The following is a 20,152-nucleotide window of genomic DNA, read 5'->3' as shown; positions in this document are numbered from 1 at the left end:
AGAGCAATGGATAGTTGGCAGCAAGAAACAGAGATTTTATTAATGAAAAACAAAATAAAAAGAACATACAACAATCATGGAACTGAAGATTTGGTGCAGTGACAAATAAGTTTTACGATCCTTTTACAATGTAGAATGTAAAAGATACATTTATGGAACATACAGATTTCAGTTAAATTTATTCTCATGGAGCTGCAGAAGAACAGAAAAATCGCTGAAGCTGATATTTATCTCTTCTTTTCAATCATAGTAGCAACTATCTGCAGATTGAAAAACAGAAGAGAGCTCAAACCTGTGTACTGACATTCAAAAAGTCTAGTTACTGGCTTGCACGCCGCAGCCAAACAGATAAGAAATGGTGGTTAGCACCCGAACTTTGACCCATTGTTCCCTTGATAGCTCAAGTCACAAGTTCCGAACAACTTAAGAGAGTTTTTCGTTGGTTTTCAGCATTTCAAAAAGCATTTCATGTTGTTTGTAGGCATATCATTGGATTTGATGCTGTTTCTTGAAGACGCATCGGCTTAAGTTGGCCGAAATTTTTGACTCGTGAAAAACAAAGATAAGTACATGCAATATTTTTAACTTTGGACAAAAAAATCTCAATAGGGTCAAAATTCAGAATAAACCAATTGTGAATTATGTATTATTCAGTTTAGTATCAAAGAGGCATTGGCTATCTAAGCGTTAAGACAGAAAATCAGCAGCGCAGGACTAATAGGTGGTGGGAGCAACACTTAATATCATCGGAAACTGCAAAAAGAAGAAGCACAATGATACCCCAAGAAAGCAGTTGAGGGGCATAGATGATGTGCATTAAGCCTCGACTTTTCTACTATTGTTCTTCTGTAGTGCATATGTGATTATATACTAGATGAGTTCCATGTGCTAGGGACAGCAATACAGCTGATCGAAGTGGATCTAAAGAATACTCCCTCCACCCCATAAGAGTGTGCACTTTTTACCGTTTTGGGATATCCCACAAGAAGGCATTTTCCATTTTTGGACACTACTCCACCACATAACACTACAAGAAAGTGGGTCCCCTTTTCCACTCACAACACATTCACCTAACATTTATTAAAAACCCGTGCCACCAAAAGTGATGCACACACTTAAGGGATTAAGGGAGAACATAGTAGTGTGTATCCGAGAGGAAACTACGAGCGGATGAGAGAGCAACGGAAGCAGGAGCAAGACTAGCTTCTACTACAGAAAGAGATATACTTCTATAAATATGGCTAACCATTGGTTTATTATGCTATTCCACATTAATCCAAAGCATGGTAAGTTGGTACTGGTAACAGATGAAGTGGAGTGATCAGTGAAAGAAAATCATACTGGCAGCAGAATGTCTCTGCCAATATTCATGCTGAAAACCAACAGCACATAAAACGGAGGTAAAGGCGCCTAATGCAACGAATTCACTTACATCACTCATGCAAGTCTTAGGAGCTTCGTTGGATGTGCCATACGAGTCCAGTATAGGCCTCACCACAGCTGGAAGGAATAGGCCTGCAAATTCCCAAATGCCAAGTCTCTTAGAAATGGATGTATTGTTTTTCACGAAACAAGACACAAATTGTTACTATTATAGAGATGTCTGCATCATTCCTTTCAGACATTGAGTAAGATATGATCCACATACGAGATATCACACAAAAGACAGACCATTCTTATTATATCTAGAAAACAAGATCCTCACTTTACTATCTACTAACTTCTCATTGAAAGGCTACCCATAACGACTCAATGATTAATAAAAATTCTGCCTTGAACAAATGCCAAATCTGTATTCAAAATTCTAGTGCATCGAAACAATACAGCCTTAATATTTTCTCTAATCTTTAGGACAAGGAAAAGAGCAGTTCACCAAATTCCAGTGCATGATGTGCATCGAACTAATCCAGTCTTGAACTTTGACATAATTTGTATGGTAGCAAAAATTCATGATTTGAATTCCAAAATGAATTTCGTAACAATCAAATATTGGTCTCAAGCTGGAATTAGGGCTTCTATTGCGTGGGATTTTTTTTAAAGAAATACATCCCAATTGGAGCAGATTGAATCGGCAAATTCCAAATCCATTAGCTCTATCTCTAATATGATATGAGTGATGAATTTAAGCAGAAACTCAAGTATGGAAGCAAAATGCAATCCAGCAACAGGCATGAAATTTTGAATGCGTGAAAATAGATTGAGGTAGCATGAAGATGAAGGAGAAAAGACAGGTAATGATGGTAAAGGTAAGAAAAGAGATACAGACCAACACCGGCGATGAGGCAGGAAGCCGCCACTACGGGCTCTTGTACCACGAACATCCTGAGCTTCTCCATCACAGGCATCTTTCCAATTTGTGTGTGTGTGTGTGTGTGTGTGTGTGTGTGTTTGAGTTGATCGTGTGTGTGGGAAATTGGGAATAGCTGCGGACTGCCGTATTCCGTGAAGCCGGGTCGGGTTAGATTTTAAGATGGGTTTATATGTGGGCCAGAATAAATGGGCTCGTCGCATAGCATAGGCCTAAATCATGGATAATTTGACGGTATTACGCAATCCTAATTACTTCCTCCATCTCCATAGTCCATAGATAGACTTAGTCGATGATAAACCTCCAAATTACATATTTTTAAAACAAGGCCAGTAATTGTATATATTAATGTTATTCATATTTGTATTAACTGTAGACTGCAGTGGCGCATTAACAAAACATGCATTAAAAGATGGCAAGGAAAAAATACAGATTCAGAAGGCTGAATTTATTAAGTGAAAAAGGCACAAGTTTTTGCAAGCACAAACAGGTTGAAAAGAGGTAGAAGAAAAATGGTATTGGTAGTATTACTATTAGTATTACAATTGCAACCCAAGGGCGATCATTCACTGTGCCTTTATTATGTGGCAACAGGCAAAGCACGACAAGGGATTTGGACATCAAAATGATGCATGGACGACTCAGTTATTAGGACAACTTAAGAAATAGAAGAAAATATATATTGATGGGATGCAATTTGCTACTTCTCCCATGATTATATGATCATCATAAGCAAGAATGTAAAATACCTTCATTGAAGCAAAAAATAAATAAATTATTAACAGCCAGAAAATGCTACAACTCCATCCTTAATTAAGCCCAATTGTATTGTAAGTACATACAGAATTCCCATCTCCATCACATTTACAACATTGCTAGATAAATGAGAAATTAAAGGAAACTCAAAGTCTAAAAAATCTGAAATTTAAGCATACACTTACTTATGTACAAGAAAGTGGAAAATACAGCTCAATTAACCTCATATAAGCGCATAAAGTCCACAAAATTCTCAAGCCGCAGTAGATATACAGACTGCACGTCCTTTTACCAACTCGGAAACATCCACGCGATGGACCATCCCAGCAAGAATCCAGCACCAGCTAGTCCTAGCCCTATGGTGAAAGCAACTGTATACTTACTAGCTTCATGCGGAGGACTGCATTTTTTGGCGCATTTCCTACTAGAGGACGCGTCTCTGGCCGTCTGCACCTTCTTAATTCTTTGAGGTGTCCAAGGTAGTGTAGGCATGAAGACCACCGACTGGCTTGAGCTGTTCAGGAACTGGAGATACATGCTCTCGAGTTGTAGAAGCTGGAGCCACTGTTTATAGGCGAACAGCTGAGATGCTTGCCTAAATACAAGCTTGACGACATGCTCTTTCTCTGCACAGGCTTGTTTTGCTGCCCTCTCAGCTTCTCTTGCACGAGTTTGGGAATGACATAGTGCTTCCATTAGTTGGGCCTTGCTTGGGTTGTTCTCAACCATTGTTTCAAGAGTCGGGATATCACTGTTTTTTGAGGTCACAAAATCATCAGTAGAGCTCTAGTTAAGAAAATTTAGCCTGAAATCCTCGAGCCACATGCCAACTTTCTCACCAAATGAGATCTTCTGGTGCAATTTTCATTTTTACGTATTATTTAAAATTAACATCAAGTGGAGGATAATCGTTAAGGAAATTATGAAAGGCCACAAACAGAAAGAGTTGAAGGTTTACAGAAATTGTTAAAAACACATTGTTCTCATGAACAGTTGAATGTGGCAGGATAAGAACAATTTGTTTTTTTAAAAAAGGAGCAAATTACCTTAAGGGCTTCTCTGTAGTGGATGCTGATTGACCCTCTGATAACACAAAATCTTTGTTGCAGGCACTTCCACAAGTCGGGCAGCCCACAGCGTCATGCTTCGGATTTGACAATGAGCTAAAACAGGATATGTTTACATCCACATCCTTCTTCACATGACTGTTCTGAGGCATGGGAAGGTCACAATTCTCTATGTAGTCAAGCGACTTCTGTGCAACCAGTGAAGCCAATTCATCAGTATCTGCTGTTCGCCACCAAGGAGCATTTCTTTCTGCCCCTATCCACGACTTGGGATCAAAAGAAATCTCATCAGCACTTTTTGGAACCTCAGGACCAAGATCTTTAACTGTTTGTAGTTGTCTATCATCCTCTTTGACTTCGAGCTTTAAGGGATCTTGGCAATTCCATGAGGAGAATGGTCTAAGGCCTTCCTCTTTAACTACAAACTCCCACTTGTCACCAGTTTCCATAGTTCTACCCTGATTATCACACGACAATTTCTTAGAAGTAGTTTGATCCATATGGGCAGGACTATCCCCATTCCTTGCTAAAGCTCCAGATCTTTCGTGCTTTTGGCAGATTTCCATACTACATTCCGAAGATGTAAACTGTTGATCCGTTGAAGCCTTCCGATGCCCATAATTTTGTTGCGGGTACAGCCACCATTTTGATTTGGGGGATAAATTTAGATTAAAAGGCATGGAGACTCCAATGGGAACATCTTGGCCTCTGGATGCACTAGAGACTGTATCAGCCTGTTTAACAGAAGTGGGTATTGACGAGCAATAAGCGAATTTTGGAGCTCTTTTTGCATCTTCCTGTACCATGCATCGGTTAGCTGTCCTGTGCAAAACCGCCCTAGCTTCAGCTAGTGCCATTTTTCACCCATTATCCTGCAATTTCAATGAGAGGTTTTATTGAAAAGAAATCTCCCCCAAATTAAATGCACAACATTTTCTTCAAAAGAATATTCAGCTGGAGGCCAGTACAACTATGTTAATCGAGAAAAGGATTGCGATTGGGAAGAAGATGAAAGAGTTGTGACTTTATATATAGTGTCCACAATGAAATGATCAGACAATGAAGTTCATCACATTCAGAAGACAGCGGACCGAAAATCATTATCAGAGGAAACTGGCATCACACGCAATCAAGAAATTTCTTCGCAAAATCTGTTAACTAGACAATTAGAGAATTTCAATATAATCTACCACTAAAACAGTGAAATTGCCAATCAAAAAGTACATTACAGAAGAATTAACATACTGATGATTGATGAACACCAGGAAAGCCAAACCTCAAAGTCAAATGAAGAACAAATTAAACTACACGCAACCGATAAGCACAGATTAAACAAAAAAACTCGAATGAATTATCCTCGAGATTCAGCTGAATTAAATTCGTCAAAAAAAAAAAAAATTAACCATCACACATAAACATTGCATGATAGGGAGCTGATAAAATAGAGAGATAAAGCGAGAAAGAAACCTGAAAAGTTCAATTGAAACAGAATCGAGGTAGAGATAGAGAGAGAGAGAGAAGAAGTGTGGATCCGGTTGAAACGTTACAAAAGTTGGGATTTCCCTGATCTAGAGAGAGATAGGAGAGAGAGTTGGTTTTGTTTTGTTAGTATTGAATTCAAAGGAATGAATGATTGCAGAGGATATTGTTTGGGTTGGCGCGTTCACTTGCAAACGCGGCGTATCAAGTGGTTTTTGTCCTCCATTCATATGCCAATACAACTACATTTTGATCTTTGGTTGGTGCAAAGGCCAATTAAATTATATACCCAAATATTTTAGTATTTTTTAACATATACACAAACACAACACGAGTTATTTATTTTCTCATATCATTACAAAGAGTTACGTGCTTACGTATATAAATATATTTTCGGATATTAGTAAAATAGTAATATTATATATAATGATTTTATTTTAGACTCCCGTCTACTTCACTTTAATTTATAGCGAAGAAAATTATATTGCATTATATTTTATGTTGTTTGCTCCTTGATTATAAGTCAAAACGTATCTATAAATTTAGAACTGCAATCGTTTTCTTTTTAGTTGGGAAATAGAAAATAGTATAATTTGTATCACTAAATTACAATATTTGCAATATATGAAATGGTCGGCTTTAAAAACGTTTAATGTGTAATGTATTCATTTTTTGTTTTTTAAATGAGAAATAACTCAAGTAAAAATGGTGAGATCAGTGTAAATTACTTTGAAAAATCCATATATTCAGGACCACCAAATATTAGCTAGTTTGGAATTTTGCTTTATGGCATTGATGGAATTTGCCAATTTGATATTTTTATGATCACGAAATAAAAAGACCGCCTTGCGTCGGAAAGCGACTCAACGAAAATCAAAACATTACAAACATCATAGTTGTCAAAGGGGAAATTAAACATATCTTAGTTGCACTAATTTGAAATTGAATACTCCATAATAATAGCTGGGATGACTATGAGATTTAGTCGTATTATCTAATAAAGTGAATCACCCAATTTCAACCACTCTTTCCGGCATTTCCAAAGTAACAATTATTTCATTACTACATATGCAAACAAATTTGAGCATTTCACCTCCTGTATTTGAGTATTTCAGTATTTCTATAGCCAACCCTATTACGCCACCTCAATAAAATATAGCTTCAACGTAAAATGATTTCCTCTTATTACCTATAGGATTGTAAATGAATAGAGCTACTCGCAAGTTATTCGAAATTAAATTTTAAAAAAATTGTTTGAAGCTCGATTCGATAATAAACGAGCTGAGCTTGAGCCTGATTTTGAGCTCGAAATTTTTATCAAACCGAGCTCGAGCCTGACAGTACTCGGCTCATTGAGCTCGCGAATATATTCAGATTCGATTGTTCGCGAACATATTTGCGAGCTTGTTCACGAACCTTCAGTCGACTCTTCAATCGAGTTAGTGCACGAGCCTTAAACGAGTCGAACTCGAGCTCAAGTAATATATTAATTAAGAAGTTTTTCTTAAATTTATAACTAATTCAAGCTCGAACATCATATATACGAACATATAACGAGTCGAGCTCGAATTCAATATTATCGAGCATCACCCGAGTCGAGCTCTAATCTAACTCGAGCTTGGTAAGTGGGTGACGAGCCGAGCTCAATCAACAAAATAAAATTTGACTCGAGCTTGAACTAGAATATTTAAACGAGGCGAGCTCAGCCTATTAGTATCCGACTCGACTTGACTCGTTTACACTGCCCTAGTTTTCATTGATTATCCCAAACTAAAGAAAAAATGATATCATTGCATTAACATAGACTATAGTTAAATTTTGACATGACGGATTGGTTGCATGAAATTCAACTACAGTTCAGAACTATAGGTGACATTAATTGCTTAAATTAGTCTAAAGTCGACTTTTGGATGTTGAATTAGGCAATCTACAGATTTCACATAGAAATATTAGAATAAAATAATCGGCCAAATATTGGCTTTCACGAAAAGAAAAAGAAACAGTAAAATACCCAAATATTCGAGGGTTAAATAGCAAATATACCCTAACATTTATAGCAAAAAATAAATAGATCCTTAACATAATATTTTATGTAATTAAGTCCCTAATATTTATAAATTGAAACAAATAAATCCTTAACCTTTTAAAATTAGGACAAATAAATTTCTCCATCTAACGACTGTAAATGTTAGGGACCTAGTTGCCCAAATTTGTGAACGTTAAGAACATATTTGATTTTCAATATAAACATTAGGGGTGCGTTTTACTTAATCGTTCTTTTTCCTTTTTCTAAATTCTTAATTTATGCCTTTTAATTTCACGTGCACGCGCGCAAACACACACACACACACACACACACACATATATATATATATATATATATAGGGTAGAGATCTATAGAGAATTTCCTATGTGTATAGAATGATGAATAAATCCTAGTCATTCTGCTGAAATAAGATTTTATTAAAAAGAAAAGAAACAACAACGGAAAACAAAAATCATTGAAAGCACAAAGCTGCAGACTAAGGGTCGAGCCTCGTTAAAACCTCAAAACAGCTGAGGAAAAAGAGTACTCGTCAAGGACCAAGGTTGACAGAGCTGAGTTAGGAGGTCTCAAGGATTCCGGCCGAACCATTACCCTTAGGCCTCCCGGCTCACAAATCCTAGCCATTCATTCGGGTACAATAAACGGTCAGATGTAGTCTGATTTCATTTTTTTATTTATTAATTTTACCTTATTTATTGAACAAGATTTTACAGAAGGGCAAATTTGTAAGTTACCTTATGAATTTAATCTCTCTCATGCCAACTCCCATCAATCACGGGATTTATTATCTAGAGGATTCAAGGATTCAAAGAATCAAAAGTAATCCAGAGGATTGACGGTGGAAATTTCAATTTATTTTTCAAGAATTGTTCACCAGAATCTGTCCTCTCCTTTCTCTGCTTTTTTTTTTTTCCTATCATTGGAGTTCATTCGGAAGCCATTTTTCAACAAGTTATTCGATGTTTTTTTTTTTTACGAACTGTGAGGATGTTAATTCTGAGATATTCTAAAGAAGAAAGGTATGAGTATATGTTTTTGGGTGTGTGGCGTTCCAGTTTTTGAGATAATCAGCGGAGGTTTAGACATATATTTCTGGATCTGAACAGGAAAGGTGTTGGTTTCTGATTTTCCTGCTTGGAGTTGTCGCGTGAGTGGCTGTTGCTCGGAGCCGTCGAAGTGAATGATCGTCTGATCTTATATATATTAGCAAAAGGGGCATGGGTTGGAGCCACCGGGCATGTATAAGGTTTTCTACCATGTATGCCATTGAAATTGAGAACAAAGATGTCAAGCTCTTCAACTGTGTTCACGTCTATGTGCGTTTACAATTGTAAAACACATGAGTATTAATTAAGTGATTATTATTGATCCTATATATGATTTGATGGTTTTGTTAGCGTATGAATTCAAAATTGTGATTAGTGGTTACATATTATATTCATGAATAATATTACTTTATTCAGTATAATATTGTCCTTATTCACAATTTATGAGTTTCATATAAATTATTCAGCAAACTATGTTCCTTATTCGCATGAATATGATTTTTATTCGGTACGTATTGAACAATATTCGAATATGATATATTAATGAATAATCATACTTTATTCAACAAAATATTTTCTTTATTCACAATTTATGAGTAGTTATTCAGAAAATTAATATCCTTATTCGCAAAAATATTTTGGTATGTTTTTACAATATTCAAGTACAATATAATTATTGTTTATCGTAAAGAGAAAGGTATTCAGCAAATTAATATCCTTATTCGCAAAAATATAATTCTTATTTATGTACATCTTGAACACTATTCAAATACAATATAATTATTGTTAATCACACAAAGAAAGTTATTCGGCAAATTAATATCCTTATTCGTAAAAATTAATTCTTATTTAGGTACATTTTGAACAATATTCAAATACAATACAATTAAAATAATCGCACAAAAAAAGAAAATTAATATGTATAGGTTTTGAAATAACTCTTGATACGCAAACATACTAATGAAAAAAGTTAAAATGATACAAACATACTAATGAAAAAAATAAAATCTTACATGAATTACTAATTTTATTTAAGTGATTAAGACTTAAATTCTGCATAATTAATTAATGGATTAACAAAAATATAAATTAGGTGAAAATTCTATTATTTATTCAGATAATATTAATTTGTGATTACACATTAAAGTTATTTGAACAATAAAAAATTTGGATGAATAAAAAACATTGTTTTATTGACCAACTGCATTTTCGATTTTGATAAGAGAGATGGTGTGATTTAGACAGATCTTGAGATATTAGACTCTATAAATAAAAAATCAAATCTACCTTAAAATTAGGAATAATAGTTAACAAAAAAAAGTATATTACAAATATAACCTTCCTACTAAACACGCCAGCAATATTGGAAGGAAATATTAAGCCGTTGGATCAATCAAAATTAATGCTCAGGATTGTTTCCTCATTCTCCCTACATTTGCATTTCTTTTTTGATCCCTTCCCTATATATATATATATGTATGTATAAAATATGGATGAATCTTGTCCATTAGATCTTGATTGATCTAATGGCTTGAAATTAGCTTAATAATTTATTAAATAAAATACGAAAATGATGTAGAGGACATGCTAGTAATTTTCTTCCTAATTATTTTCATCAAATCTTCTTGTTTTAGTGACCAAATCTTTTTTTTTTTCATTTATTCATTAATCATTAAACACGTTACCTCACCTATTAAACACATCTAACCTAAAATTAAATTTTTTCTTGTATCATAAAAAAAATTCGTAATCCAAAAATTGACATTCACAAAACTATGCATCGTCATGTGATTTGTAATGCATACTTAAATATTCGTAAGATTAGAACAAAACTAATTCAGATTCATATAACAAATTAATTCCTAGCACCATGAATCAGATTCGTAATCACAAACTTAAAAATTCGTAATATTAGAAACGAAAATTATTTCAGATTCATATAGCAAATTAATTCCATTCACCATGAATCAATTTTTTAATACAAACTTAAAAATTCGTAAGATTAGAACAAAACTAATTCAGATTCATATAACAAATTAATTCCTAACACCATATATCAGATTCGTAATCACAAACTTAAAAATTCGTAATATCAAAGAAATATACTTCACAATTCAGAATTCACAAGAGTAAATGTTATACCAATTTTTAATCTTCTCCTAATTCAAAATATCTGATCTTCAATTTGTTGGTTAATATTAATTTGCCCATTCTCAAAGAAATCATTTATGATATGGAAAAGAAATCTTTCCATATCTTCAAGTTTTTAGTCTGTCAATTATACCCTTATTCCTATTACCATTACGAATTATAGGTGTAACCACCAAGAATCGTCAGTCTACTAAATCTAAGATCTGGGCCGTTGATTTAAGTGTAATAGATGGATGGATTTTATCCATATTTTATACACTTAAGAGTGTTTTTATGGTAGCCCACTCCTATATATATATATATATATATATATATGTATATATATATATATATATATATATATATATATAAAGAAATTTATTATGTAAGTTATACAATTTTCTAGCATATAATTTATTATGTATATTTGTATCGATCTAAAATATATAAATTCTATGTAGAACAAATATAAATTCGTTGTGTAAATGTATGAATTGCGAAAAATAATTTTTTTTACTACTTGTGAGATTCGAATCGGGACTATGAATTCATCCAACAAGGTGATGAATCAACCGTAGATTTTGATGATCTAAAGTTTGAAAATGGTTCCTATTTTATATTCTAAAATGTGTTTTTATTTTAGCTCACCCCTATATATATAGAGTGTATATATATATATATAGGGTGTGGTTATAATGAGAACCACACTTATCGTGAGAACATAAGAACCATTAAAATCAATGCATCTGCTATATAAATTAATGCATTCGCTATTAAATTTAATGCATCCGAAAATAATAAAAATTTTGCTCCCTTCAGGATTCGAACCCAGGATCTGCATTCATCCACCAAGATGATGCATCCACCGTAGATCTTGATGATCGAATGGCTTAAAATGGTTCTCCGTTCTAATTTTATTTAGTGGTTCTTATTTGAACCTCTCCCTATATATATATACTCCCTCCGTCCCTAAAATAACTTCCTCTTTTTTCATTTTGGGACGTCCCCCAAATAACTTCCTCTTTCTTTCTTTCCATTTTTGGAAACCTACCCCACCACTAATAATACTTTATTTATTCTTACTTTTCACTTTTCACCACTCCCAATACTAATTATAACACTTTTCACAACTTCCAATAATAATTATATCACTTTTTCTCCACTATCAATACACTTTACAACTTTTTATTAAAACCCGTGCCGTCCCCAAAGAGGAAGCCATTTCAGGGACGGAGGGAGTATATATATATATATATATATATATATATATATATATACACACATATTTATAGTTTAAATATTTTAGCTACACATTTTTTATTTTAAATAGTATTGTTCCAATATTTGAAAAAAGTTAAGTAACTATACTTAATATTTACTATTCATTTATGTATTTAACTTAAGTTATTATGAGATTTTATTTATATATTAGAATAAAATTATATTTTTTTAATTGTATTTATAATACTTATATGATAAATAAGATAGTATCTATTCTATATATATATATATATATATATATATATAAATAAATATAAAAATATTTATCATGCATAGCACCGACCCAAATGATAGTATAAAAGAAGACACGCTAAAATTCGATGATTGAAGTAAAAGAAGATTAGGTCTCATATGATTGAGAAAACTATGAAACTGTGCTCAAACAGAGTCTGTATTTTGATTGCTTCAAAATAGATACTCAGATTTATTTTTAAGAATAATTATTTTTTCTTGAAGGAAAATAAAAAAGAACTAAAACCAATGAGCTCAGTACTGAGGTATGAAAAACATATTACCCCCTCCATCTCAATTAACTTGATCAATATTATCTTTTGGATCGTCCCAACTAAGTTGATCAATTTCTTTATATGAAATAAATATAAATAAGGAAACATCTAATCACTTATTCATTTTATTATCAAACACACTTAAAACACTAATTACTTAAATCTCGTATCTAAAAAAAGTTGATCAAGTTAGCTGGACGAAAGGAGTAATTTTTTGCGAGAGTGTTTGAATTTTGGAGGATTGAAAAAATTAGTATTTAGCTATGGTTAAACAGAGTTTATATTTAGTTCAAGAGTTGATTTAGTTCGTAAGTTTGTATTTGCTTTTTAGTTAATAAAAAGATGGAAATAAGTTAGGCACGATTACTTCTAATGCCAAAACATTTGATGCATATATATTGTTCATGTTGGCGATTATATGAGAATCAAAACAATTATTTATTTCTAAACTAATTTTATAGAAAAAGGGAAAAAGAAACACAAAATCCTCCAAACTCAATTTCAACCGCCAATTTATAGACGGGTAAAATTAGTCATGACAGTTGATAATTAACAACTGAACTGATTTGATTCACATGTTATGTAGAAGGGTATTATGTAATTACATGTATGAATAGATTATTATTATTATTTTTATTTTTTTATAGAATGAATAGATTAATTGTTCAATAATATCAATATATGCGAGCAACACATCTGGATTGATATAACTAAATGCACCCCACGAATAGCGGATGCTGGCAAATCAATATATGAACTCATTTATAATTTAGGCGTGTGAGAGATTCAGCTACTTACCTAAATAAATTTCCCAATCGTAGATTTGCACATCAAAGTCAGGATTTTCAGCAAGCAAATGCTTCAGTTCCTTTGCAGATTCAGCAGTTTTAGCCAGCATCAGTGCGAATCCACCACCTCCAGCGCCAACAAGTTTGCATCCTCGGCAGTATGGATTGGCAAACGTGAACAGCGCATCGACAAATTCGTTGCTGCAGTATGGATCGAGCTCCTGATGCAGCCGCCACGCTTCCTGCATTACGTCCCCCAGCTCGTCTAGATCGCGGTTCATCAAAGCTTCCCTTCCGACCTTTGCTAGTTCGACGAGGCGCCTGATGCTCGAGACGAGTAGGTTGTCACGTTGGAGATAGCGAATCACCACCTTCTGTAGGACTTGGTGAGCAAGTCGCACCTGCATTGTCATATCAGAAAATATTTCTTTCTTATGTAGGAAATGTATGTTTTTTGTCAATCTCAGACAATTTGGGGAATGCCTACGAGGAAAAAGGGCATGTGTGATGTTCTGATACCTGACCAGTAAATACAACGAGAAGCCGTTGCTGCAACTCCGTAATCAGTTGAGGCGAAGCGAGCAGAGGATTGACTTGAAGCCGCAATGGGATTCCAGGAACGCTCGAAGTAAATTTGATGCCGGGGTAGAGACCGCCAACCTGATCCTGCCAGCCACCCCCAGTACCCATGACCTGTTCCAAGACTAGTACGAGTCTGGCGACATTTTCATTACTGTCATCTCCATTGGTTAATCGAAGAAGAGCTTTGACAACTGCTGCTGATAAGATACTAGAAGTGCCCAGGCCGCTACCACGAGGGACTTTGGCCCATGTCTTTATGTGCAAACCAGTAGATTGAAGATTCTTCTTAGTTTTGATATCAGTGACAAACAATGCAGATTTGACAAGCCGGAAATGATCACTGCTGTCAAATGGAGGAGCTATGGAGGTAATATTGTCGATGTATAACTCATTTCCTGCATCATCATTAAACAAGAGTCCGGGCCTTGTCATTGTTTCTACAACTGTACCAACAGGAAGTGAACCTCCTAGTGTAATGGCCATGTTCAGTACACAGCCAGAACGCTCCAAGCTCCATGGAGGAGTGTCGCTCCAACCACCGACAAAATCTACTCGAACAGGTAACTCCACCTTCACCTTCTTATGATGAAAAGGTTGCTCCAGAATACTATTAGACGTGCTAGCTTCATGCTCTATACCAGATGTGAATGCAAAAAAAGATTAATATCGATGTACTGAATGATGAGGATAGTTTTTACTTATTTACAGCAGTTACAGAATTAGATACATGCTCCACTAATAGATAAACCATTTAAGATATTCTCACTACCTTCAAAGCCATATCTCACTGCTGAAGCAGTTTCATCAGCAACAGCGGCCCATACTTTGTGTTCCATTTCAGCAGCCATCTCTTTCTCATCACACACTAGCAGAAGATCAAGGTGAACCTGGTGAGCCCTGCTTTTTGGAAGAATTTGAGGATTTTGAGCTTGAAGGTGAGGGCACAGGGACAGGAATTCTTGACATATTTCAACACCAGTGGCTTCTTTTTGCAAAATCTCTTGGCACAACTGAGATAGATTACGGCCAAGCAAACCAAAATTAAGGCAAGCCGCAACAATCCCTGCTGTAAGATCTGCTTGGTGATTAGTGGAGCCTATCCACATGTTAGAGAAGTCAATTGATCTATGCAGCTCCTCCAGACTGATCCTGTCAGACCTTTTCCATAAATCAAGGAGGTATTCATCACGTTGTTTACCTAATCCCATAAGCCACATTGCCAATTGTAGCATCTTATAATAGGAAAGTACAGGAAATATTTTAGCATTCCACAAACACATGTCCTTGCTTTCTTTTGCACCCCATAGATCAGTATCTTGAATTCCTAAATCGCCCAAAACCTTTTTCCAGGGTTTCCCACAAAAAGTCCCATCATTTGGAAGCGAGTTTTTTGGATTATCATGCAGACCACAATATACTATAATTCTTTCGGCACGTCCCACCAACGGAACCTCCCAGAGACAATGACGATCTGGAAGCATGAACTTCAATAAGTTCCCACTCATAGTTTGCTGGAGTTCAGGAACATTTACGCCAACAACTATTGACTGAGAACCGATTTGGACACTGGTTAAAATAGCAGAATCGTACACAAGTGATTCCTCACCAATAGAGACACCAGGAGCTATCTTGCTAGAGATAATTATAGCTGAGGCGGCAATGTCAGACACTGTAGTGGCTGGAATCGAACAGAGGTGCCTCCTACCAACAAGTCCAGAACCAGTACCATTAAGGTGATCAAGAACTTCACTTGAGGTTCCAAAGTGCAAGAACAAGAGATCATCTGCACAAAAATGAGACAAGAAGGAATCAAATATATTGGCATAAGAAACAAAAACTGATGCCCAATATACATATAAGTGCGGTTAGTATGTAAAAACCCAAACATAATAAATGGGGTATAAACTTAAGAATCTATTAATATCACATAAACTTAACCTCACTCAACATACAAGCACAATAGCTGAACATCTTTTGCTTTCCCAGTGCTGCGACAAGTTCTTCACCCAAAGGGCGTCGCTTCAACCATTCATGCTTAGCAGGCACCCAGGCTGCTACCAAATCTTCATATAGGCTCATCTGCACAAGATAATAGTTAGAAGAGAAGACAGAGGCTCCAAGAAGCCTAAGAGCTGGAGTCTCTGAAACATCAATGCAAGAAGCAGATCGAAAAAGCCCTGTTGTAGACAAGCGCAACTGCATAATGGCAAGCAAAGAAATCATGAAGGAAAATTTGGTAACCTCTTTCTTGCTGTGCAGAAGTCCTGAAATCATTGGTTGGCTGGAACAGGCAAGCGTAGCAAGATCCACCCATGCTTTACCTTTGACAGCTATAATTCCAGTGTCAAGTAATGTTCTGCCATCGTCAAGGATTGCTTGGTGATTGACAAGCTCCTCTAAGCTAGGCTTTTGAAGCAAATTATCAACCAAATGGACCTGACTGTTAGCATTTGTTGACTCACATTTGGATGCCACAATAACTCCATGGTTGGAAGCAATGTCAAGAGTTATAGGAACAGTAACAATAGAGGCTGTATCTTCGGGAAGAACCATGCTGAAAGCATCAAAACAAGGAAGAACATCCCCAGTCATTATGAACATCCCACCTGTTATTTGAAATCTCCATTATTAATACAATCTTGCTAGATGACAGAATGTTATCCATAAGGACTCTAGCCTAGTCTATGATGCACACTTAACAACCATCACAAGTGATAGTATCAAATATGGTGCAGCCAAGCTTGAGTCCTGAAAATATCTTATTACAGTTTGTTGGACAGAACAAGTAACCTTTGTTCTGAAAATCTTGTCTTGCACAAGAAGCAATTGCAAGTATATGATCGAAGAGCAGGGGTACTGGACCATCAGGATCATCTGCTGCCAGATATGGAAGCGGAAGGAAAACCTTCCCCATTGGATTAGCCCATGGAACCCTCTTAGAGTCTCCTCCAGCATGAAGGAGTAAGACATGCTTCTTTTTTATAACTTCGACGAGGGAAAGAAGTGGAATTTCACTAGAGCTTTTAGAGATTGAAGAGGTAGAGCTGCAGTCACTCATTCCTGACATCTGCTTGTCAAAGAAGGTGTCTAATAAGTAATAGCTAACTGACAAACTGAAGTGAGCACCGCAGGCCAATTAAGGTCCAGTGCAAGATGAAAAAAGAACAAGCCGAGTTCTACAAAGACAGGCCTACTAAGATTGAATTATCATGATGTAGGCTAACAGTTCGCCTCATTGCCCCCCACCTATTCTATCTAAAGTATAGTAACAGAAAGCATGCATGAATTCTACAAGATATTTGACATGATTCTAACCACGCCTGCCGCATTAGCAGAACTAAGATAACAGGCAATTTAGCTATACTACGGTCACAGACAATCTAGATTACTTGAATAATTAACTGATAACGATATGAGAAATCGTAATGGATGATATTCTACAATACCGCAGATCAAAGAGCACTAAGATAGGCAATTTAGCAATACTACAGTCACAGACAATGAAGATTACTTGAATAATCAATTAATAACGATCAGAAGGAATCACAATAGCTGAAATTCTACAGCATACCGCAGAATCGAGGTGGTGGAGGTGCTTCGCGAGAGCGAAAATAGCATTAAGAGTGGCAGCGCCGGAGCCGATGCGCTGGCCGTCGGGGTCAGGAACGGCGAGAGTGACGGTGGATGGCGCAATGCGGCCCATTCTCTTGGCGCGGTTGAGCTGCCAGTTGTAGAGCTCGGCTTGCTCAGGGCTAGCTGCCGTCAAAACGACGGCGTCCCAAGTGCGCACCCGAGTCGGATCACGGACCGACAGCCTCAAATGGTACCAAGCGCGCCGCAGCGACGCCGAGAGGTCAGCCTTGGATTGGGCTGAGCTCCGCCGCGACCGGCTCTCCGACATAGTTACGAATCTGCGGTGAGCTAGCGACAGCTGGGTGGTGAATTTCTGCGGGAAATCTGATTTCAGTCAATATAGATAGTTGCGGTAAAATGAAATAAAAAGAGAGAATGGTATGAGATGGAACGACGTCGTTGAGAGCGTGAACTGGGAAATAAAAATAACTGAAAATTGAAAAAATGGCTTCGCCCGGACTCGAACCGGAGACCTTCAGTGTGTTAGACTGACGTGATAACCAACTACACCACGAAACCTTGTTGACATTAATATTGTGTCATATCAATTTGAATAGAAAACTAAGAAAGAAAGAAATAAATTTCAAAGAGCATGGAAAATTTTATAAGCTTCAACCTCGATTACACTCAAACTTAATTTGTCCTTTTACTCAATGAATTGGCATTACAGGAGTAATGATGTTTCCTCTATTTTTTGTGTGTGTTGTGATATTGAGGATAATTCTTCAAGAATTTGTTAATCTGTTTGCATACAATCCCACTTTATGAATTACAAAATAAGATAAGGATAGGTTTTTGGCAGTTGTAGATCAGTTTGAGGATAATTGTGATAGATCATCAGATACCTGAGAGTTTCTAAAGAGAATGGTTTACCCTTTTTCATATTTGCTTATTTTGAAGAGGCCACCCAAACTCAATATACCCATAAAGGAGTAAACATGCCTTATTAGAGCATCTCCAGCGTGCCGGACCGAGTGGCACGCGTGCTATGTGCAGAGCTGGCCACCCGAGGCGGCACGTGGTCAGTGACTTCATTGGTGCCGGCACGGAGGAAGTATAATACTCCCTCCGTCCCAGCTTTTAGTATCCAACTTTCCTTTTTTGATCGTCCCACATTTTGGTATCCATTTCTATTTTTAGTAAAAGCAGGTGGGGCCCTTACTCCACTTTAATTATTTTAACTCTCACATAAAATGTGGGACCCTTATAAAACTCACAACACATCAATCACTTTATTAAAACTCGTGCCGTTCTCAACTGGATACCAAAAGCCGGGACGGAGGGAGTATATCGTTTAGTAAAGGGTTAATTACGCCAAAAACCATGAACTATACCCCAATTTCCAAATTTACCATGAACTTTTTTTTTTGTCAGCAATTCCATGAATTTAAAAGGTTGATAAATTTTTCCATGCTTTTTTGCTCCGGTGATGTTCCGAGCTGACGTGTCGCCTACATGGTATTACTAAGCTGACATGGCGCCTATTGGACTGTATGATTGACACTTGGAAAAAAAAACAAAAAAAAAGACAAAAAATAAACAAAGGTGGCTGCTCCTCCACCGTGGAAGTCCATCGGAGGTTGCCGGCAGCCATGGCTCCCTCCAGCCATTACAGCCGCCACCACACAGGTGGCTGCTCCTCCACCGCCGCCGTCATCAGAAAAGGATAGCTTTCTCCACCGCGCGCCCACCGCCTTCCCCCACCCTCGCAAAACCAGATCTGGCGCCACCAACCACCTCTGCGAACTTGGGCTCGACTGTTGCTGCTCGATTTCCGGCGGACTCCACCGCCCATTCTCTCTCCACCACGCACCGCCTTCCCCTACCCTCGCAAAACCAGATCTGGCGCCACCAACCACCTCTGCGAACTTGGGCTCGACTGCTGCTGCTCGATTTCCGGCGGACTCCACCGCCCCTTCTCTTTCCGCCACGCACCGCTTTCCCCTACCCTCGCAAAACCAGATCTGCCTCCACCAACCATCTCTGCGAACCACCATCGATTGCTGCTGCTCGATTTTCGGCATCCTTCGCAACCACCATCCCAACTACTGCTGCGAACCACCAGATTTGCTCGATTTTCGCCACCAACCTTCTCTCTCCACCACCCACCGCCTTCCCCCACCTTCGCAAAACCAGATCCGCCCCCACCAACCATCTCTGCAGATCCGCCGCCTCCCAGATGCAGCAGTGGGGTTTGGGCTCGACTGCTGCTGCTCGATTTTCGGCGAATTCCACCACCCCCTCTCTGGGAAAGAGAGGTTTGGGCTCAAAACGACGTCGTTTTACCCCCTACTAAGCGACGTCGTTTTGATTTCCGTCCGGCGATGCCATATCAGATTTCAGATCACTTTAAAATGCCATGTCAGCTATAAATTTGGGGATTTTTAGAAAGCATGGAAAATTGATCAACTCTTTAAATTCATGGAATTGCTGATAAAAAAAAAAAGTTCATGGTAAATTTGGAAATTGGGGTATAGTTCATTATTTTTGGCGTAATTAACCCTTTAGTAAATATATTATAGGAAAAAT

The 20,152-nt window shown here is 36.9% G+C and overlaps 3 protein-coding genes, 1 long non-coding RNA gene and 1 other non-coding gene across 6 annotated transcripts; 1 reads left to right on the top strand and 4 right to left on the bottom strand.

Annotated features, from left to right (window-relative positions):
• Positions 1 to 14: 14 nt before the first annotated feature.
• On the bottom strand, positions 15 to 20,088 carry LOC130997339 (uncharacterized). Of its 2 annotated transcripts, none has more exons than XM_057922631.1 (3): positions 20,085 to 20,088; positions 2,267 to 2,381; positions 15 to 1,515 (listed from the first exon to the last, which is right to left on the bottom strand). In XM_057922631.1, exons 2-3 carry the CDS (start codon positions 2,343 to 2,345, stop codon positions 1,322 to 1,324), a joined length of 273 nt encoding a protein of 90 aa, XP_057778614.1. In that variant the 5' UTR covers positions 2,346 to 2,381; positions 20,085 to 20,088; the 3' UTR covers positions 15 to 1,321. The 2 variants fall into 2 exon arrangements, with proteins under 2 accessions (XP_057778614.1, XP_057778615.1); XM_057922632.1 differs by lacking the exon at positions 20,085 to 20,088 and having other exon boundaries at positions 15 to 260; positions 1,433 to 1,515; positions 2,267 to 2,413.
• LOC130997337 (uncharacterized) lies at positions 3,102 to 5,877 on the bottom strand. The gene is made up of 3 exons (XM_057922629.1): positions 5,599 to 5,877; positions 4,111 to 5,003; positions 3,102 to 3,815 (listed from the first exon to the last, which is right to left on the bottom strand). Exons 2-3 carry the CDS (start codon positions 4,986 to 4,988, stop codon positions 3,353 to 3,355), a joined length of 1,341 nt encoding a protein of 446 aa, XP_057778612.1. The 5' UTR covers positions 4,989 to 5,003; positions 5,599 to 5,877; the 3' UTR covers positions 3,102 to 3,352.
• On the top strand, positions 8,275 to 9,092 carry LOC130997340 (uncharacterized). Its single transcript, XR_009093050.1, has 2 exons — positions 8,275 to 8,676; positions 8,764 to 9,092. It is a non-coding gene; the product is annotated as an uncharacterized LOC130997340 (long non-coding RNA).
• Positions 13,222 to 18,007, bottom strand: LOC130997336 (bifunctional fucokinase/fucose pyrophosphorylase). The gene is made up of 7 exons (XM_057922628.1): positions 17,562 to 18,007; positions 16,781 to 17,057; positions 16,232 to 16,596; positions 15,943 to 16,069; positions 14,760 to 15,773; positions 13,928 to 14,622; positions 13,222 to 13,809 (listed from the first exon to the last, which is right to left on the bottom strand). The coding sequence occupies exons 1-7, from the start codon at positions 17,889 to 17,891 to the stop codon at positions 13,411 to 13,413; spliced, it is 3,207 nt and encodes a 1,068-aa protein (XP_057778611.1). The 5' UTR covers positions 17,892 to 18,007; the 3' UTR covers positions 13,222 to 13,410.
• On the bottom strand, positions 18,069 to 18,142 carry TRNAV-AAC (transfer RNA valine (anticodon AAC)). The gene has a single exon. It is a non-coding gene; the product is annotated as a tRNA-Val (tRNA).
• Positions 20,089 to 20,152: the final 64 nt, after the last annotated feature.

This window comes from Salvia miltiorrhiza, chromosome 8 (genome assembly GCF_028751815.1).
Source record: "Salvia miltiorrhiza cultivar Shanhuang (shh) chromosome 8, IMPLAD_Smil_shh, whole genome shotgun sequence".
Taxonomy (NCBI): domain Eukaryota; kingdom Viridiplantae; phylum Streptophyta; class Magnoliopsida; order Lamiales; family Lamiaceae; genus Salvia; species Salvia miltiorrhiza.
This window is presented reverse-complemented; position numbering and strand designations above follow the sequence as displayed.